The 22,276-nt window shown below is 35.2% G+C and overlaps 1 protein-coding gene across 7 annotated transcripts in view; it reads right to left on the bottom strand.

Annotated features, from left to right (window-relative positions):
* Positions 1 to 22,050, bottom strand: part of LOC124367579 (transmembrane protein 132E) — a 482,196-nt gene extending 460,146 nt beyond the window's left edge. For all 7 annotated transcript variants that reach the window (XM_046824525.1, XM_046824524.1, XM_046824527.1 and 4 more), the window contains exon 1: positions 21,847 to 22,050. In XM_046824525.1, coding sequence (XP_046680481.1) covers positions 21,847 to 21,886 — 40 coding nt within the window. In that variant the 5' untranslated portion in view covers positions 21,887 to 22,050. The remainder of the gene's footprint in view (positions 1 to 21,846) is intronic.
* Positions 22,051 to 22,276: the final 226 nt, after the last annotated feature.

Here is a 22,276-nt window from a genome sequence, read left to right as displayed (position 1 = left end):
CGAAAATTGACGCAGATTCATGACAAGTAATACTAAAAATTATGATGCCATGTCAAATGAAAACCATCCTTCAAAAGGCGGTTAATGAATGTTACGATATGCTGTGTGTTGGGTATATTTCATAGCTGACAGTTTTTACACTTTTTATAACATTTGTTTGGGTTCAATAGATGCTCTGCCAACTTAATCTATAAAAGTTTGTTTTGTTTGTTTGTGTTTGAATCAAATACCAGTTATGACATAGAATTTATTTATTTACATAATTTCGTTATTTCGACGACTATTCACTATATTCAATAAGTACCAATAAGCTCGTAATTGCTGAACTGTGAAAAGTAATAATCAAGTGAAAATGTGAGTGTTGATTCGTTTTTTGTCAACTAATTTCCTTTAATAAAAAATATAACAATAAAATTATGTAAAGTAACTATTGTATGCTTAATAGCTAGTATTTGGTTACAATATATAAACAAATTTTAAGATTCGGCAATACGACATGTAATGCATCCAAGAAATTTAATGATACACTTTCATTGAGGTTCAAAAACCACAACAATGAGTAAGTAGTTTAATCTTTTTGTTACATCAGCTGATCATCAATCAGCAGTTAAACCGCATTAATAGTATGATTAAAAAAAACAGGCGTTGGCGTTCAGAAAAACATTTACTGTCTCGATATTATTTGTTGTAACGAATAACTTGGGTATCTAAATGTTTATCTAAAATGGTTCATATTTTACTACACATACGCACTTTTAAGAAAAGTTTTGTTTTTGAATTATTATCGATTGAAGTAATTTAAAACCTCAAATAATGTTTTTTCTCAACTATTTTTGAAATGGGTCTTAATTTGACTAAATATTTTGCAAACATTGAACTTTACATCTTTATTTAGTTGTATAAGATATAATTTTTTTTTTGAAGGCGGATTGATGGTATGCTTAGTATAGATGGGACTACATATGACATCACTTTTTTACAAATGTTGACCCGAAAAATCAAATAGTTACGTTTGATAGAGTGATTATTGTGGACACTCTGTATTAATTATTTGTCATATAAGACTCTGATTTTAACAGAAATTAATATGTTCTCTATAAATGATTTTCATAACGTTTTTGCTCTTGAATATTCTCAGCCATCGGTTGACATGGTTGCCATAACGACCATAGCCAACTTGTAACATAATTGTACTACTCACATCCGCTCTGAAATAAAGTTATTACATATTCACTTAACACAAATTTCTCACCCAATCATAACCTAAGAGCAGGTAACTCCTGTCCACAGATGATTCTGAACTTAAGATGACAAGTGCTTTTTGACACGCTGACTGCGGTAGATGCCTTAAAAATAAAATAAATTGTCAATCGATTGAGGCTTTCGAAATCTCGCCCTTACCAACTTTAAGCGGTGCAATCAATTTCTTTTGTCACAGCTGTTTAATATAATATGTTTTCTTAAGACAGAAAAAATGTTGTCACCATCCCACGGGAAATTGCAGGCTTTTAAATACTTGTATTATTTTGTGGCAAGTGACAATCACGTCCAAATAAAAACGCTGAGAAAACTTATTTGATTATTTGTACAGTACTTATATGAAAGATAACAGGATGGAGTTTACTTGTTTTTATCACAAAAATATCCTCAAACAATATTGCATTAAAACACGTAATGTTATAAAACTACATTTATTAAGCAACATCATATCCTTCAGTCTTGTACCGTGAAATAATCCCTGAATTTATAAACATATTATAAACCATTTTCACATCCTTATATCGTCATTGCTATAGGCCAATTCCTACTTTAAATACTTTACATATAACTCCTCGTGGAGTAATCAAGTTTTGTCTCTTATGCCAATTTGTCGAGAAACAACTAGGCACTGTAATCTGACCTATCAACTTTCAACCTAACCAATAGTCGATTGTTGCACCTTCAGTTATCGATAGTACTCTGAACGGGATTCATAATCGAACAATTCGCTATTCATCGCATACAGTAGAGTAACTTACTTTTCAGTGTGAAATCGATCGGTAGCAAAATCGATTTTTCAGTTCTAGGGTTCTCTTACAGAGAGAGAAACCTCTTATCGGACCACTACTGAAAGTATGTAATCATGTTACTAGCAAAACATTTTGCTAGGAAGTATAATTAGGTAACAGACCAATGGCCAAAGTCAACCAATATAATGCAAATGCCCAGATTTCAATACTCCAGCTGGATATAATGAACTGATAAAGACGCGATTTAATAACAAGAGGAGGAAAGTAGGATTTAAATAAAAAAAAATTGGAACAAATACTCCCTCTGAGTTTATTTAATCCTCCTACCCATTCACCGCATATAGAATAAATGTTTGGTAGAAGCCATAGCTTGACGGGTTGACATTTTATCGAAAGTGGTTATCCATCAATGTTATCTTCTCTATGAATGTAAATGCTTTTATATGTTTATAAAGTGGTGTAGACCAAAAATGAAAACGTATAGGAGCTACAGCACTCGTATAAATGATATATTCGTGTTAATAATCTCAATCGTTATTATTATTTATATTCCTTTATTCATTCTCACTATATCAACAAGAAAATATGTCAATCAAGGACGTAGTTAGCGAGGGGGAAAAGGGGTCCGGAACCCCCAATTTTCACTTTTTTAGTAAACGATTATTATTTAAATAATTCAATATTACTGACATGTACTGCTGTAAGATTGTTCTAAAAACAGAAACGGGTTAAGAACTTTTTAAGAAACAAAATGGGGCCTCACTCTCTGTCCACTACGGAAAAATATCAGTTGTCTGGACCCCTCAAATCTTTTTCCTGGCTGCGTTCTTGATTTTAATCCATAAAAGTAATGTAGACGTCTTGTATTTTCCTGTCATGATTAATAGATAACATACATTGTGAAACTAATTTGGTGACCCGCGTTCTTACGTGTGAAGTGATCTGCTATTCTACGTTAGGAGTCTTTCCTTAGCTCATTAATTACCAACTATAACCTTTTCATGCTTTGTCCCTCTTCACCTAACACTAGTAAAACCATATAAAGTTATTCTATTCCACTCCTTATACATATTTTGTATTTGTATTTACACATATATTTTGTATTTGTAAATACAAATACAAAATATGTAAATACTTTATTTCAAAATGTCAATAAAGACTCTGATCTATATTGAAATTCCCAAAGTTCAAAGGAAAATACTTTACTTTTTTTCTTCAGCAAGATGCCTCACAGCGACCGAATTTTGATGTGCCACCCTGCAATATTTTGCTAGAAAGTACTTCTAATGCTCCGACTTTAATCGACAAGTAGGAAACCTGTTAGAACATAACATCACCGAGATCGTGCACTGCCTTGTTAGTGGTCTATAACAGTTGTATATATTTAACCAGTTGTAGGTGTGACATAACCCCCCCCCCCCCCACGGTTAAGCCTCGCATGCCGCCGTGACATCGGCATCTCACATCATTAAAGACCCTTTGAGACAATTAGAACCCCATTGTCTTCTCCTCCGCCTTCCCTTTTAGGTCTGAATGTAGGGTCCGTTCGTTTCTTCCTCTTTGTTAACCGGTTCCTACCGGTTACTTGATCGTTAAAATACGTGAATGAATTTATATAGGCTGACTATAATCTGTCATTGAAAACATCGAGTCCTGATGTCATGTTAGAATTCGGTACGCTGGTTATGTTATTTTTTTTATTTTACTCCATGCTAATAATGCGTTCAAACGTAACAAACTTCATGTAACACGTGTTATTATCACCATAATTCTTATCATAATTCTTATTCCCGTAGTAGAGGTGATGTGGCAAAAAGTCAATATAAGAGTCGCTCGCTATTTTAATCAGACCTGTTGAATTCTACTGGCAGCAGAGTTTTTTTAGGAGAGGCCGATCCCCTTTTATGCCTTATTCTGTCCGTCCTCATGGGCCACTGGCTTGTGCGAAGATCTTTTCAAACAGAATAAGGGGGAGAGTCGATACAGTGCAAGGTTGATGATACTGGTAAAAGGTGATACGGTCATAACAGGATTTGAACCTGCGCTATCTCTAACTCAGACCCAAGTCCAACGTCTTACACCGCTCGGGCCATTGACACTCACTCGGTGTGTATAGTATAATTCCAAGAGCCCAAGATAATCTTTTTTTTTAAACTAGAGAATTTGTTGTAATTCCATTTTTCTCACTGAACCAAATAACACTTGCACTGATATTAGAAGGTAACTTCAATTCACAAGGATCGCAGTGTGTTAACTTCTCTATTACAATTGTGGACGAACTCAATTTCGGCCTTCCAACCATCTCAAGTATTTATTATTCCACTTTAAAGCATACTATTCTTGCCAAATTTGCAGTGTTTTGTGTTGTACAATACATACCCAGGAAAGAAAAGTTCCTGTAGACATGTACACAGTTCTATTTGGACAGTATGTGTTTTCTATTTAGAAATGAACAGCTCATAAACATTTGGAGTACCAGCCTTCTTGCAATTTTGTATAATTATTTGGCACCATTAAATTGTTAAACTCCTACCCGATTTTACTACACAAATTAGGTTTTTAAATAAACATAAATCATATAAAGGTACATGTTAAAAGCATAGGATAGGTACGTAGTAATTTCGAATGTTCCGTTCGTCCCATTTTTAAATAAGGAACCAAAAAGTTGACATTTTACGTGTTTTGTAAGCTAATTGCTGTTATTCGAGGGTTTTGCGAAATTTAGTTGAATTAAACTATTCCTTTATTTAAGTTAGCTCTTATTAGACAGATAAGTACACAAAGTAACAATGATGAGAGTGAAAGCGTTTATAGTTTACAAATTTTAAGTAAAAACCAGATACAGCAGATAGACAGAAAAATTTGCTTTTATTTTGATGTAAGTAATCAGAGGATGAAGTTTGTTGCAGTGTCAAGAAAACATCATGCATATTTTAAATTTAAATTAGAAATATATTTTACTCAATAATTATAAGACGAATAACTGATAATGTTAAAAATATCAATACGGACGCCGACTGGAGATTATTGGGATCGTCCCGAAAAAAAGAAAACAAATCAGTCCCTATGCAGGAGATTAGGAGATCAGGACAGCACAAGAGCGCGCTACATTGTTGGAAATCAGATTCCTTCGAAAGTAACAGGCGCGCAGAGTATAATGGAATAATAACAGAGCACCGACTAACCGGTCGGGTTGAAATAACAAGGAACCCGGCCCGGCGGTGCGGCGGGAAGGGGAAACAGAGCAACTAAATAAACAAGGAACGAGGGAACGGGCGGAACGGACCGGACTGGACGGGGGATGAATAAGTAAGCGAGGGCAGAGGTAAACACGTCACAATGGAAGCCATAAAAAGTGAACACCTCTTGGGGTTCATTACTGGACAAAGGTTGGGTTCCTGGAACCCGACCTGCTGGAACTGGAACCACTGGACAAATTGCTCACCTTGTACTGTACCGAGGAAGGCTGGAGTCAGGTAGAAGTGGCACTCGGACCGCCGTCCTAGTGCTTTGAGTTAGAATTCCTAGTCACGCAAAATGTCAAACTGTGACTCTATATACTACATTTCCATATAGTTTTTGTAAAATAAACAGATAACATAATTCAGTCCTACATTATATGTAAAGTTTGTTCGTACATTATTGCCAAAAATTTTCATATTTTTCATTGAATTTTTTAAAAATTTAGAAGAAATTTTACAACTTATTAGAAGTGTATAAGTAATCAGTTTTAGAAATACAGGGATTAATCCCGAACAATCTAATCAAGAGCAGTGACCAGAGCGGAGTAAATTAGAAATGAGTACCTCCGTTCATTCCTTAAATGTCAAATTTGGACTACATTTAAGAGTAATCATTTAAATCCTGTGTTTACGTTTATTAACAATAATTTTCATTTTATTACATTATCTTGCACACCATTTTGATATGTTGAATTCTTCATATATTTTGTGTTCACATCACATAAGAGGGGGGATTTAAACATATAAATCCCTTCACATTTTAGGATATACTGACACATTAAAAGTTACATAATGAGAACTTCATAGGGCTATTAAGATTTAAATCTAAGACTTAATAACTAAGGAATTTTATTTTATTTTAATTATTAAAACTGTTGAAAAAGGATTACTTTCACGCGGTACACCAAGTTGGTATGACTCTTCTATTTGAATAGTCTAGGTCCAACCCAAACAAACATATTCACATTCATCGTGTTTGTGTGTATGTTTTTCTGCTCGTTTATTTCAGGATGGATAGAGAAGGCGTCTATCTCCCTAAAAGCGCTATCATTCATAAAACACATACTCGAGTTCTCCAACTCAGGAACTACATTAATTTAATTTACAGCCCAACTCTAAAGCTTTTAGCTCTTACAATGCTATTTAATTGACATAGAACGAGACATTGACATAGCACGTTAGTATCGACACTGAGCGAGAAGGTCACGTAGGTGTCTTACAATATCGACTGTGGTGTGAATGAAGGGTTTGGCAACCCCACCAGTGCGCGGCCTCTGTGTACGAGATGGCGTGCAGTAAAAACGAATCGATGTTTGCACACAGAAGCCACGCACACGTTGCCAACACGATCGTCGTCTCCTCCATTAATATCGCGTAGTTTATAAACAACGCTCGGTGCGTACAGGCGCGTGTGCGTGTGCGCGTAGGCGAGGATCTTGACGGGCATTTGTGTCGCCAATCACAAGTTCACTAGTGCTTGTTTGTGATTAATGAGGAATCAAGACTATCAATTTTGCTAATGGACATGCAAATACTTTGAAACGATCTACAAGCGTATACACGAAAGACAAGATGTCTCACTGAAATTTACAATTATGATGACTATGTGTTAGATTAGTTATTTACCTGAAGAAGAGATCAGATTGCAGATCTCGAAACGTAGTTTTGTTACTGATTTGTTTGTATCACTGAACAATGGCAAATGTCCGAAAAAATTATGTTTCCTTCACAATCCTTGCATCGTCAAAAACAAATTTCAAACAAGTAATTAGGACGAGTCAGCAGAATTTTTTAGTGATGCGATATGTCCCGTCTATAGTATTAGCAAATGGTGATTGCGCCTGAAGGGACAACTAGTCGACTCGCACGCACGCACTCTCACACTCACAAGCGCAGTGGGTTGAAGGTTGGGGCAGCCCTTCACCTGCTGTTTTCCGTCTAGTATCACTGACCTATATATACTAATCACTTACAAATATAAAATTACAAACAACAAAAGTCTGTGTACGATTGAGAAATTTTACTAGGTACCTCACAAGGCGAAAATTAGCCAGGACCTAATCCCCTGTACTTGTGTGTGTACGGATGTGAAACTACCTGGGCCTATCCATATTCCCTATTTGCTAATACTATAGTTCCAAGATATTTGACTGACAGATCACGCTGAATAATGTTCCAGTGTCAATTTCCACCGCGAAATAGTCATTTATCTCTTCCAAATAGTAAAGATCAGATAATGGAATTAGTTTCTACCTTTCGCGTGACATTGGCATGTATTTAACTGACCCTGTATTAGCATATTAGAGACTTTTAAATCTCTTATAATTTTAAATGGCACGTAAAGCTTATGAACATCAGTGTCGATGTACCACGCCTTAAAGGTTTCGCATGTTTATAGTCTGTACGTTACCTTCCGCATCTCCAAATGGTTTTCGAACAGAGAAAGGTTTCATTTCATCAGACACTTGGAGGCTGTTCTTGATTCACCATGAAGTAGCTATATTGTTACAAAAAGTGAAGGATAGACTTTACGCCACATTTCGCATGTCCAAATGGTTTTCCAGAAGAGAAAGGTTTTATCATATCAGAGATTTGGAGGCTGTTCTTGATTCACCATGAAGTAGATGTACAATTCTATTCCTGGAAAGTAAAGACATCAATCTGATAACGAATATGTCTCATCTATTCTCAAGGGTTTTATACGAGGTCGTACATTGTGAATTCGACCTTAACATCTCAAAATTGCGATCTTATGTATTAAATTTAACGTTAAGCGTAAAAAAAAACAAATAGACTATAGGCTATATATTTTTGTAATATGTGTAATATATTTTAATTTATTCACAGCGAACAATAATATAGTGTACTGCACATTGCATGGAACGTTGCAACTAGAAACGTTAACGATGGAAAGTCTGGGAAACGGAGATTGTTTCGGCGGAAATGGCATTGGTGGTGGAGAAGGGGTGGAGGAAGGATGGCTGGCGATAGTAGTAATTGCGGGGAGAGATGGAGGAGATTTCGACACGAACAGGGGTTCGCGAACCTTCGTACAATGTCTGGGGATGGTCTGGGGTTTAGCTACCCATCTTGGCGCCCTGTACATATGTATGTAACATATCTCTACTTTTTTCCAACAGAAGGTTGTGTTTTTAATTTTGCTGAATTAAACATCGGTTATATATTTTTCCTTATTGTAAAAATATGTCTGTGAACTTCGATGAAGTATTTTGTCAACCATAAAACACGTTAAGTGAGTATACACTAACTCCTCCTTTTAGCTGAATTTGACACATCACATGCAATTCTTTTTATAGTGAAAACGTGCATTAATAAGCATGGAGTGAATTAGCAGATGAAAGGCTATACCGTATTTAATGGTACATGCGTATTTTCATTGGTACCATAGCGTATTTAATGGTACGTTGTGTATTTCCATTGGTACCATATCGTATTTAATGGTACGTTATATATTTCCATTGGTACCATATCGTATTTAATGGTACGTTGTGTATTTCCATTGGTACCATATCGTATTTAATGGTACGTTGTGTATTTCCATTGGTACCATATCGTATTTAATGGTACGTTGTGTATTTCCATTGGTACCATATCGTATTTAATGGTACGTTGTGTATTTCCATTGGTACCATATCGTATGTAATGGTAAGTTGTGTATTTCCATTGGTACCATATCGTATGTATTGGTAATTTGTGTATTTCTATTAGTACCATATCGCATTAAATAATATATTGCGTATTTCAATTAGTACCATATCGTATTCAATGGTACATTGCGTATTTCCATTGGTACCATATCGTATTTAATAGTACACCACGTATTTCAATTGCTACCATATCGTATTTAATGGTACGTTGTATATTTCCATTGGTACCATATCGTTTTAAATAGTATATTGCTTATTTCAATTGGTACCACATCGTATTTAATGGTACATTGCGTATTTCCATTGGGACCATATCGTATTTAATGGTACGTTGTATATTCCATTGATACCATAGCGTATTTAATAGTACGTTGTTTATTTCTATTGGTACCATATCGTATTAAATAGTATATCGCGTATTTCAATTAGTACCATATCGTATTTAATGGTACATTGCGTATTTTTATTGGTGCCACATCTTATTTAATGGTACACCGCGTATTTCCATTAGTACTATATCGGATTTAATAGTACACCGCATATAATAATAGTGCAATCGTATATAATAAAAAAACTTTTCAAAATCATTTCGTAAAGTCAGTTTCCAACTATTCTCAATTACGTTTTGTAGAAACTGATATACCAGAAACAGACAGAACAGACATATAGGAGTCATTTCGATGAGAGCTGGCAAAAATCGAAGTGGTCCGGTATGCCTAAATGGGCAGCAGAATATATAGCAGCCCAATATATCGGCGCCCTGATTTCATTATCTATTATATTTTCATTAATGTAATCACTAATCATACCATTATCAAATTTAACAATAAATCTCGGATATATAGATCTTGAATTTCTGACATAATAATTATAGCTATATACACAGTACTTATATGATTTAAATATATAAAACAATTCAGATTCGAGGCGTAGACCTCCGTCATATAAAGAATGATGTACTCTTGCCAGTTCAAAGAGCGAGAAATTCTTTGTAATTTATATAAGCCTGGTCGACGACATCAAAGCTTCATTTAAATACTGGAGACCGGGTGGAATACCAGGGACACATTAATACAAAAACACTTTTTTGGAAAATAATCTTATTCGTAAGCTTCATAAGGTTTACTTTTATTTCTTGGTAGATTTCCATGTTCAATTGAATTCCAGATTTCCATTCGAAAAATATTATATGAAAAGCAAGAAAAAAACCGCCTGTCACATTCAATTCACATTATACGTTTTCAAAGATATGTTTAAGAACATCTAAAACATTTTGAAATAGCATACAAAGATATCACTTATGTCACTGTTTGTTCATTCCGCAACTAAAAGCAAGGGTCTCTGAAGTAAATTTTTAAAACACCTAAAACCTGAGTAAGGCATTTCAATGGCACTTAAATACCTTACGTTTCTAACTCCTATAGTAACAGAGTACTTGCATGTGTTATAGTGACACAGTACTAGCTGTGTTATAGTGACAAAATACTTGCATGTGTTATAGTGACACAGTACCAGCATGTGTTATAGTGACACAGTACCAGCATATGTTATAGTGACACAGTACTAGCATGTGTTATAGTGACACAGTACTAGCATGTGTTATAGTGACACAGTACCAGCATGTGTTATAGTGACACAGTACCAGCATGTGTTATAGTGACACAGTACCAGCATGTGTTATAGTGACACAGTGCAAGCATGTGTTATAGTGACACAGTACCAGCATATATTATAGTGACACAGTACTAGCATGTGTTATAGTGACACAGTACCAGCATGTGTTATAGTGACACAGTGCCAGCATGTGTTATAGTGACACAGTACCAGCATGTGTTTTAGTGACACAGTACTAGCATGTGTTATAGTGACACAGTACTAACATGTGTTATAGTGCATATGTGAAGTGACAAAGTTCTAGCAAGTGTAAACACCATACACAACCAAGGACTAAAGGACTTTACAAGCAGTCGTAAACTCTCAGGAGCTTCCTGCTGCTCCAACACTGAAACTATGGACACACATAAGTTATGTTTATAGTGACAGAGTATTAACGTTTTTAAATAATTTAAATTACGACTGTGCACTAAATTTGATCGAATCGACTGAAACTGAATATATCGATTCGACGTATCATCGCTTAATCTTGTTTCCTTTACTCTAATACACATAAACATGTCTTAACGCAATATAAATGCGTACATATATAATATACTTCACATAAGTAGGCCTATATAGGAATAACTGTCAGAATAACGATCTGAACATGTAGCCGATATTAAGAATGGAGATCATTGCGCTATAGCTGTCTGTGGAGTGTTGGTGCTGTGAGAAAGGCCATAAACGGGATGAAACGCTGTTGGAAAGACTACATAAAGTAGGTTCTACAGTCAGCAGCGTGTGTGAGTAATGTGTAGTAGTTATGGACAGCGCCACTGCAGCGATGCGGCGCTACTGTAGCAACAGAAGGCTCGTTGCGGCGTTCTTGTGCTGACGTATCTATATCAGCTGAGTAATAAATCGTATTGTTAAAACTGCGGGTAATATTTCATTTGTCTTAATAATATTCCGGGTGAAAGTTACAAATAGAGTGCATACTTCCTATTACATACATGGAGGGAATCTATTGATAAAAAAATTGTTTTTGTACATCCACAATTTCAAAAAATGTTTCTTCCTTAAAACAAAATAGGCAGACAAATTCAGAACAAGATGGCTATCCCATAAGCCTATCTTTTCCTTATTCAGTACAAAAGGTGTTTTTTAGTACTTTTTAAGTTCGTAAACTCTTATTCAATTCTGAATTTCTACGTAAAAAACGATCAAATAATCATGCACAATAACTAATAACTGCTTCGTTCACGTCGACTTTACAAAATAAAGAATAAATTTTTGGTACGTCGTCAATTTAAAAAATGTTGCTTCCTTAAAACGAAATAGGCTGACAAATTCAGGACAAGATGGCCCTCCCATACGCCTATCTTATCCTTATTCAATAAAAAAGGTGTTTACTGTAGCACTGTTTGAGTTTGTAAAATCTTATTCAATTCTGAATCTTTACGTAAAACACGAACAAATAATCATGCAAAATAACCTGCTTCGTTCATTCGACATTACAAAATAATGCATAAATTTCATTTTGGTGTCGTCAATTTCAAAAATGTTTCTTCCTTAAAACGAAATAAGCAGACAAATTCAGGACAAGATGGCCCTCCCATACGCCTATCTTATCCTTATTCAATAAAAAAAGGTGTTTACTGTAGCACTGTTTGAGTTCGCAAAATCTTATTCAATTCTGAACCTTTACGTAAAACACAAACAAATAATCATGCAAAATAACCTGCTTCGTTCAGTCGACATTACAAAATAATGGGTAAATTTCATTTTGGTGTCGTAAATTTTAAAAATGTTTCTTCCTTAAAACGGAATAGGCTAACAAATTCAGGACGGGATTGTTCTCCCATACTCTTATCTTCTCTTTATTCGGTACAGAAGGTGTTTTTTTAGTACTGTTTGAGTTCATAAACTCTTATTCAATTCTGAATTTTTACGTAAAACACGAACAAATGATCGTGCAAAATAACCTCCTTCGTTCACGTCGACTTTACAAAATAATGCATAAATAAACTGAAAGGTTCTCGCCAAACGAGCGAACGAGCTGAGTAACAGTTGCTGCTTATGTATAACGCAGATGAGAACGGTTCAAACGATAAAACAACACAAGGAAACGTTTTATCCTTTTGAGGGTCGTCAGGCGTGACAAAATTGCTGACTTTACATCGAGTTCCGACACTTGATCCCATCTCCATCTCCAGCGCCACTTTCTCCTCCACAGCAGACGACGAGTGCTGTGCATTCAGACTCGTTTAAGCCCGTGTGCATTATATTACTGGCTTATCCTACTATCACTGACTTTGTGTGAGGCCTCTTATCAGCTACCACTGATAACAGCTCGACTCAAGAGCAGCTGGGAATTCCTACTTATTAAATGTCAGGTAATCTAATCAGACGAACGGGTGTACACCATGCCCATGGTCAAAGTTTTAATTAAGGTAGGTTTTGTGTAGATAGGCTGCTTGAATATAAATAATATTAAACGTCTATCTATGTTATATTAAATATTAAAATTAGTAATAACTCAGTTTACGTTAAAACACTACAATATTTGACGTCCGTGAAAAATGCTTCCTTTTATTTATGATTTAAATGAGAACATATTTATAAATAAAAAATGTACACGAAACTGCATGATTTTTAGTATGTAATAATTATAGTTGACATCAAATGGCGTAAGTATGTATTTTCGTTTACATACACAAGCACGCTCGCACACACATGCGCGTTTATATTACGAAGCTCGTCTATCGTTAACATCTCGCAGAGAACATTCCCAGGTAAAGCTACCTGAATTTATTGAATTTAGTTTGAAGTACATGTTTATTTTATTTAAGAAACTCGTCTATCGTTAACATCTCGCTGCGAACATTCCTAGAGAAAGCTCCCTAAATTGTTTGAATTTTAAGTACAGGTTTATATTACTTACGAAGCTCGTCTATCGTTAACATATCGGCGGGAACATTCCTACAGTACGCTTTTAAATTGCTTGAATTTAGCTTGAAGTTCAGAGTAAAGAGAACAAGTTTAAGCGATGATACGTTGAAACGATATACTCTGTTTCATTTATTTCTATCAAATTTAGTGTACAGTCGTAATTTAAATTATTTAAAAACGTCAGTACACTGTCACTATAACTCATATGTGTCCATAGTTCCAATATTGGAGCAGCAGGAACCTCCTGAGTTTACGGCTGCTTGTAAAGTCCTCTAGTCCTTGGGTTTGTATGGGGTTTACAGTGCCTAGGACTTTGTCACTTCACGTTAAATTTATCTTTTTTTACCCTTCGGTTATGGTCGAATATTTTCGTACAAAACGAATTCACAATTTTCTTCGGGAACACACTATTATCAGATTTTAAAAATACAACTTAACAGCCAATGTAAAAATCTAAGCTCAATCAAAACATTATAAATAAATGAATTAATGTGCGATCTAGATGTGCCTAAATAAGAAGTTCCATTTATTCCATCAGATAAGCTCCAAAGATTTTATTTTTGTCTTAATTCTTTCAGACGTTTAGTATTGAAAACATCATCACAAACAACATCATCATCATGTGTTTAGTGATTGAAATCATTTGGAGTCACGGCCAAATATTGATATCGCTCACGATAATAAATAATAGATGATGATGAGGAAAAGAATTAGTTGTTTCCGATGAATAATCGTCTTCTTCGAAGAATACGCGTAGACTTACGTGTAGGGCGCATATGCTCTACCGAGCAGCTATGCGGGGCCTACGTACAAACTACAGTCCTCAAAAACTGTTCAGTCACTGTAGAGTGATGCGGGACAGCTCACTGGTATGGCCTTACAGTATTTACATGTCGCTTTGACACGGGACCGGGGGCTGATTTGAATGTGAAAGCTGCCCGCCTTTGTAAACGCGCCGGCCCTCACCCAGCATCGCTGTAGCGGACTGCCTCAGGGCTAATTTTTGCTCCGGAATTATTTATTTTCTCGGCAGTCGCGGGACCATACGAACCCTCTTCAACTATTATTTCACGACTTTCCCAGCTTTCATCTACTATTTCCCACTTTTTGCGGTTTCCACCACAACATTTATCGTTTACGATGTAAAGAATGAGCGTGAATGCTCTGAGTAGTACCAGTAATCAAGGAATTGACAGATTGAACGGCTCGGCTGGCTCAGATCAGAAATTGAAAACCAATTTGCTTTGTATAAACACAAAACTTAGATTTGTGAAGTCTTCCCCAACGAAAGAAACCGATCATCGGCCGCGTCAGTTTTTGTGGGGATCGTAATGGAAACGTATCATAAGGGTTAAAATATCAAATAGTATTTTTTCTCAGATGAAATATTCTTTAGTGTGATACACTTTAAAGTGATCAGGCACGAACATTTAAATTTAATCATATTTAGATACTATCACAGGTTCATACTACAATTATTTTTGTTTTTGGCGGTTAGTTTTAAGCGTATCAAGATTTAAAAAAAGTGATTTGAAAAAATAGTGGTTTTAACCCTTTTGATAACGTTCTTTTTCGACCGCCACTAAAATTAACGCGGGGATTACTTTCCATTATTTGCGGAAACTCCCTACAAATTTCACGAAAAAAGGGCGTATGCGTATACATTGTAAATTTACTCCTAGACAAAGATTCGATGGTATTGATGAATTCACAACGACAAGCCTCAATTCAATTCTCACGATCGTCGAGGCAATATGAATAGCCTCCCACAAGTCGACCTGGTCTCAATGAACTTCGCTGGAGTGTGTATTAGTACCTGAAATCACCCAAATACTAAGTAGTTGGATATTGTAGTTGACAGATTTAGTTAGTTTTTGGAAAAAGACAATAATCTCTCTTACTGAAATACGAGGTATAAAACAAGCAACTGTTACAATCTCTAATTTTCAGGATACTGATACCAAACAGTTAGTTTGTTTGTGCTTAGTTTGTAGCACTACAGAACTTGTGGCTAAAGTAAACTTTATTAATATTCAGTTTAACGTAGGTTCCGAACGCAAAAGTACTATTCGACCTATAAAGTATGGAGAAGAGTGCAGTAAAGCGCTAGCAGGAGTGTTAAACATTCATCTCACCTATACAAGTACAGGAGAAATACATACGCGCGCAGAATGTTAAAACTGTAACGAACCTGCTATATATGCATTAATCGCACACTACTGCAGAATTTTTAACGTACAAAACGTATATATTTTTAAAACGGTAATCCTTCAATACTTGGTGAAACTATACAAGTTTTATACAATGTCCATTAAATACGTTTCATGCAAACTATCCAACAACCAAAATAATGTTTTATTCTATTTTTAGTAACGAAGGATGTTTTACTATGTATAACTTTATCCGAGAATTACTGTAGTAGGTTATTAACAGATAACATACAAAATTATACATTAAATTTTCGCACTCCAATACGTAACTATCTAGAGTATGCAGCCAGATTGGAGTATCTTAATCATATGACCTGTGTCGTAAATGTTTCCCGTGTATACCAAATACTAGTATATGAATACTTAAGAGACCTTTAGCAAAATATAATCTAAACCTAACCTATCATTGAGGTTAGTAACTAGGACCAATCAGGGGAATGCTATAGTGTTGCTCTACCAATTGTAATACTAGGACTGGCCGGCGGATCGCGCAGTGAACACATATTTCCGTAAGGACAATGTTAAATCTCGAGCACTTTTATGACCTTGATCTTGAAGTTTTTAGAGCGTATCAGTTTGAAATGTATATACGATGAAATAGAAAGTGAGATTGTTTCTGAATAGCTAATTAGGAATATCGTAAAAGACTAAACGCGTTTGGACGCGAATCGTAAGCACGTAACACTGTTATAAGCATAGTCAGTTCTAAATGCGAACTCATTTTTTAATTCTTGAAATGGTCAATTAACAATACTATACGATAACTGATGGCTGAGACTGACGAAAATTAGAGCGAACAGAAGAATGGACATAAAAGATAAAGGGTAAAAAGGTAAAGAAGGACACAGTTGAATGCAATGGTTGAATAAAGTTTACCTCACAATAACTATATTCGATTGATTTCAGTAATCGTCATTCGAATTTTCAATTTTTATAAACGTGATCGATTTTTACCCCAATCTTTTTGCTAAATATGTACTTCGTTTCATACAAAAGATGAGTCGGACCCCAAAATGAAATAAAAAATCACATATTTTCGATAATTGAAACTCTAAAAATCCACAATAATCAATGGAAGCGTACTCGTTTTTGGAGAATGTACTAGTAAACGAACAGAAGAATGAATGTACGAAATAAAGGATAAAAAGGTAAAGAAGGACAGTTGAATGCAACGGTTGAATAAAGTTTACCTCACAATAACTATATTCGATTGATTTCAATAACCGTCATTCAAATTTTCAAATTTTTATAAACGTGATCGATTCTTCTCCAATGTTTTTGCTAGATATGTTCTTCGTTTAATACAACAGATGAGTCGGACCCCAAAATGAAATAAAAAAATGCTGTATTTTCGATACCTGAAACACAAAAAAACCCACAACAATCAATCGAAGCTTACTCGTTTTTGTAAGATCGCGTTAAACGGCGATGTCGGAAACGCGGTAAAAGGTAGATCACACATCCTGCGGGCCGCGGAAACCGCCGGAGCGGAAGTAGCAGCTCCCGTTGGTGCGCTAACAAAACATTTAATTTGGAATGTTTTTATTCAGTGCGCCTCTGGCGGCTCGCGTCGCCGGATGCTGAGGCCGCGGCCAGGTAGTGGAGCTGCCTAGGGCCTGGATCATCAACAATCATACCCCTCCCTCCCCTCGCCCTCACACTTACCCCTCCCCCCCCCAATCCACACACTATCACCGGCTCTCTTCTATCTCTATCCACGCATCTCTCCCTCTTTTCCCTCGCCGGCAGCTGTCCCAGCTTCCGACTGGCCTACCTGTAGCCTAGTCCCCCGTCTTTTCGATGTCCTTTGCTAACGGGTCATCAGGATTGTTTTTGGCATTCAGTTCCCCACCCCTTTCAACTACTATAGTGAATATGTATGTTTCCTGTCTATCTAATACTTACTTGATACACTTAAAATATTAATACCTACGTGTGTTGAAATTGTATTTTATAAAACACTCCGATTGCTTTATGTTCGCCAATTTGCAACATGCAAGTGTTTCACTGTCTTTTTCTGTCTCACATCCAAACAAACTATAATTTTACTGTTGGTATTATATATGTAAACAAGCAGTATCGTACTAAAAACGTACATTTGTTGAAAATGTTGCCTTCTTTTAGAGCTTACAATCACGGATGAAAAAGACTGCGTTTTTGAATGTTAACAAATTTTATTTTTAAATTAATATGTATGTAGCTTTGAAATTATTTGAAACACAGCACACTTACTAGGTTGAATTGAAATTCATAATTCAAAAAACGTCTTTTCTACAAGAGCAAATTTAACAAATCAACAGTATGTGTGAAAAGCTCATATTTGGAAGATATCGAGAAAACAACAAAGTCAAACACTAACAACTAAAATCCCCCCTCCCCCCCCCCCAACAGTATAAATTGCATTACAGCAGTATTACACGGGAACCGAGTATCGTGTGGTGTGTGTGTGTGTGTGTGTGCGTGTGTGTGTGTGTGTGTGTGCGTGTGTGTGTGCGTGTGCGTGTGCGTGCGTGCGTGCGTGTGCGTGCGTGCGTGCGTGTGCGTGCGTGCGTGCGTGCGTGCGTGCGTGCGTGCGTGCGTGCGTGCGTGCGTGCGGGTGCGTGCGTGCGTGTGTGTGTGTGTGTGTGTGTGTGTGTGTGTGTGTGTGTGTGTGTGTGTGTGTGTGTGTGTGTGTGTGTGTGTGTGTGTGTGTGTGTGTGTGTGTGTGTGAAGTGATTTTATATGGCGTGCGTCAGTGTGTGTGATTACGCTAAGACGCTGAAGACGCTAAATCAAATCAAATCAAATCAAATCAAATCTTTAATTGCTCGTCACAATTACACATTGTATGGCAAACGTCAGAATTAATTATAAATTTAAGACTCGCATTCCACATTACCACCACGTCCAAACTTACATAATGTTCATGCATTCCAGTCTCATTCATCCATCGCCAATCTCAACCCACTTCCAGCGCTGGAGTCAGTCATCGAATTGGGCGGTCTCCCAGTTAAACGCCAGAAACTCGTCAACGCTGTAAAATGCATTTGACACGAGGAAGCGCTTAAGACGAGCTTTTGACGCCTTGGGCGTTTGGGCGTTTGTAATAGAATTTGGCAAACTGTTGATAAAATGAACACCTGCCTGCGAAGGCAAGTGCTCATAAACCACCGTTCTGTGTCTTCCAGTACGGTAGTTATCTCTGCCTCTAGTCTCATACCCGTGTATGTCACGTCCCCTGGTTAGGGCACATTTAGACAAACAGAACAAAGATGTTTCTAAAATGTAGAGACTGGGCAGAGTCAACAGTTGCAAAGTTTTGAATGCTGTCCTGCACGACTCTCTGAAATTCAACCTTGCGATGATACGAATTGCTTTTTTTTGCAATTTGAACACCCTCAGGAAATTATAAAGTGAAGTCATAATTGCGAATAGCAAAATTTATCTGATAGTTGATTACATTCACAAGTAACCATATAAATAATTAATATTTCCCCGTTCATAAATTTTATCTAAATTAAAAACCGATCATCATATTATTATTATTTTATAAGGCTCGATTGATAATTTCTGTATCTCAAACTGAACCGGAAGGACAGAAATGTCAGCCATTAAAGCCTAGAGCGGAGAAGGACACTCAACTCCATTACAAAACTTCAAAGCACTACAACCTTTTTATTACTGTTATTCCTTTAAACATCACAATAACTAAGTACTAATACGTCACAAGCGATCAGCTGAGCGTATAACATCTCAACACTCCTTATAAACAAAACGTTGTCGTCTCAGAATTCTTGGAATAAAGCCCTATCACGCCATAGTTAACATTTAATTTGGAATATTCATACTTTCCTTTGCACAACTACTAATGCTAAACAATCAGTTAATACTTATTTATAACCTACCAAAAAACTGATAACGTATTTATTTTATAAGAGCAAAGTATTAACAAATTTATAAAAATAACTAATGACGTTAAATATTTTCGATCTAATAAATTGAAATTAACATAAAAAATATAAATCACATATTTTTATGTCTCAGTTGGCTTGAAAAACACTATAATCTCCACTTTCAATCAATAATAATGCAAAGTAATCAAATAAAATAATAAAATACTTTTTTAAATTTTAAATTCCGATATAAAAAAATCATTATAAATCGATTTTTTTCGGTATACATAACGCAATATGAATAGCAAATTTCAAGTGCCGTAGCAAAGTTATCGAGCATTCAGGGTGATGTATGCAAAATAAGTGCACATACAAATTGCCGCCCATACAACTGCAGGCGTGGGCGTTAATAATTTATTTTGTTATATTTTTTATTATTTTTTATATATTCCTTTATTAACTTCGATTTCCTCCAGATTCAAATTCGCTTTTAATAGCAACAAAATTGGTTCCAAGTAAAAGTAATCAAAAATACATTTGCCGGGTAAAGCAATATTAACTTCGTTTTTATAGTTAGTTTATACATTTCTATTTTTTAAATTAAAATTTTTATTATTACACTATCTGGTTTTAAAAAATGACGTTTTTAAATATACATTATTAGTTTATTAAATATATATAAATTATGTCAACATACATAAATGCTGTGATTAGTTTTAGTAGCAAAACGTTGAAAACGATTGAAAACGTTTTTCACGTAGCGTTGGTATGATACTGTAGATAATTGATTGTTCTGTTAATTTTGAAATGTATTTAAAAATCTCAATAAATAATAAATGTTATGCTCATGATACAGTACTACATTACTTTTAAATATTTTTCTACATCACGAAGGTTCATGCCTAGGCGTAAACATGATGGCGTTAGAGGGAGGGAGAGATCATAAAACTTCAGAAAATACTGTAATTTAATATATATATATATATATATATATATATATATATATATATATATATACTGTAGCTATTGTGATTAGTTTAAACAACTTTTAAAATGTTTCTCAATATCCTATATAGGATTTACTAATGCAAATCAAATAAGGTAATGGATTATTTTGATTTAACGCAATAGTTAAAACCTTCTTATACCTCTCCCTGGCAATAGTTATAAAAACAAATTATTATAACAAATCGTAATTGATTTATTTGTCTTGTCATTGTTAACATTTGTAAAACAAATTTAATACTTAATACATACTATATTTAAAACGTAAATTATAAAGTATATGAAATGCTAGAACAATTATTGTAAAACTGTTTACCTTTAATAATTTATTAATTCAAGTAAAACTTTAATTTGTTTAGATTCGGTATTTAATTACCATCTAAAACATTTAGTATTTGTGCGTTAATTTATAACATTAAACAACTATCATATTTAAATTAATCACAATTAAGTGTACAATGGGAGAATGTGGTACTAATATAAATATAGAACGCCTAACAATAAAAAATTCTGATTGATTCCTTAAATTATAATTGACTAAAATATGTTATTACAGTATTCCAGTGACAGTATCATTAGTCTAATTTGTTACAGTATGTTGTTACAGTATTCTACACCTAATGTTATGTTATAACCTAATTTACACTGTCTTTTAAAATATCTCTATAAAATATCAAGTACAAAGTTTTATCATCATATTGAATTTGGGATTATATACAAATCTTAGTTGTTTACTGAATCTTCCACTGGACTTGTTACAATTGAAGAAGTGAATCACCAAAATATTACAGGAACCTCATCGATATGAATCTAAACAGAGAATTTAAAGTGTATTGTTACAAACTCTCAAAAACATTGTTAGGATATAAATACTTTTTTATTCAATACTGTAATGTCTAACTATCTAATTAATATTATAATTGAATTCTGTCAGTTCAGTATTTAAAACAATCCTCAATAAAGGTTAAAAAGAATTATTCTATTTGAAATTGTTTGGGTTATTTGTTAAAAAATGCATAATCATGTATAAACAAGTAAATTTGTAACACACCGTGTGTAACGCTTTAATTAATTGTTGTTTATTAGTTAATTAATTTGGTTTGCAACAAATAATTCAAATTATAGTTAGAAATTCAATGTGCATTTTTTTAAAGCGCTAATTAAGGCAGGCGTCTCATAACTTCAAAATCAGCTGATGCGCAAAATTGAATAAACCGCGGTATAAAACCGTATAAACCAGATGGCCGAGAAATAACCTAGAAGCTCCAAACTGGACCATCAAAATGACTCACCAGCAATCGAAGTAAACGCTAGCAAAACCCAGGCGTCCATGGCCGTCTAGCAGACTTCGGAATCCATCACTGCAGTTTTAATCATCACTGGACACTTGAACACACTCAAAATTGTCGCATCAGCTCACTGCGAACTACACCTCAACTGTTTCACTCACATTGCATCGCATACGCCTGCGACTCCAGTGCGATCTAGCGGTTGGCGCCGGCCCGACTGAAGTATTGACCCGACCGCCGTTCGGTGCCAACCGCGCAACAAAAATATACCCTCTCTCTCCTCGCCGGCCACACTGTCTGCTCCATTCCAATTTACTGTCCGTTTAATTTATTCACACTCGACATTCCGCCGTGTTTTCTTTCCTTTCCGCTTAAAATGTGAAGTGTATTAAAGCCTCTAATTTGGCGTAAAGAAGAGGGTTTTCGCGCTAAA

The sequence above is a fragment of the Homalodisca vitripennis genome, chromosome 8, assembly GCF_021130785.1.
Source record: "Homalodisca vitripennis isolate AUS2020 chromosome 8, UT_GWSS_2.1, whole genome shotgun sequence".
Taxonomy (NCBI): domain Eukaryota; kingdom Metazoa; phylum Arthropoda; class Insecta; order Hemiptera; family Cicadellidae; genus Homalodisca; species Homalodisca vitripennis.
The sequence above is the reverse complement of the archived record's forward strand: the minus strand, read 5'-3'. Positions and strand labels throughout refer to the sequence as shown.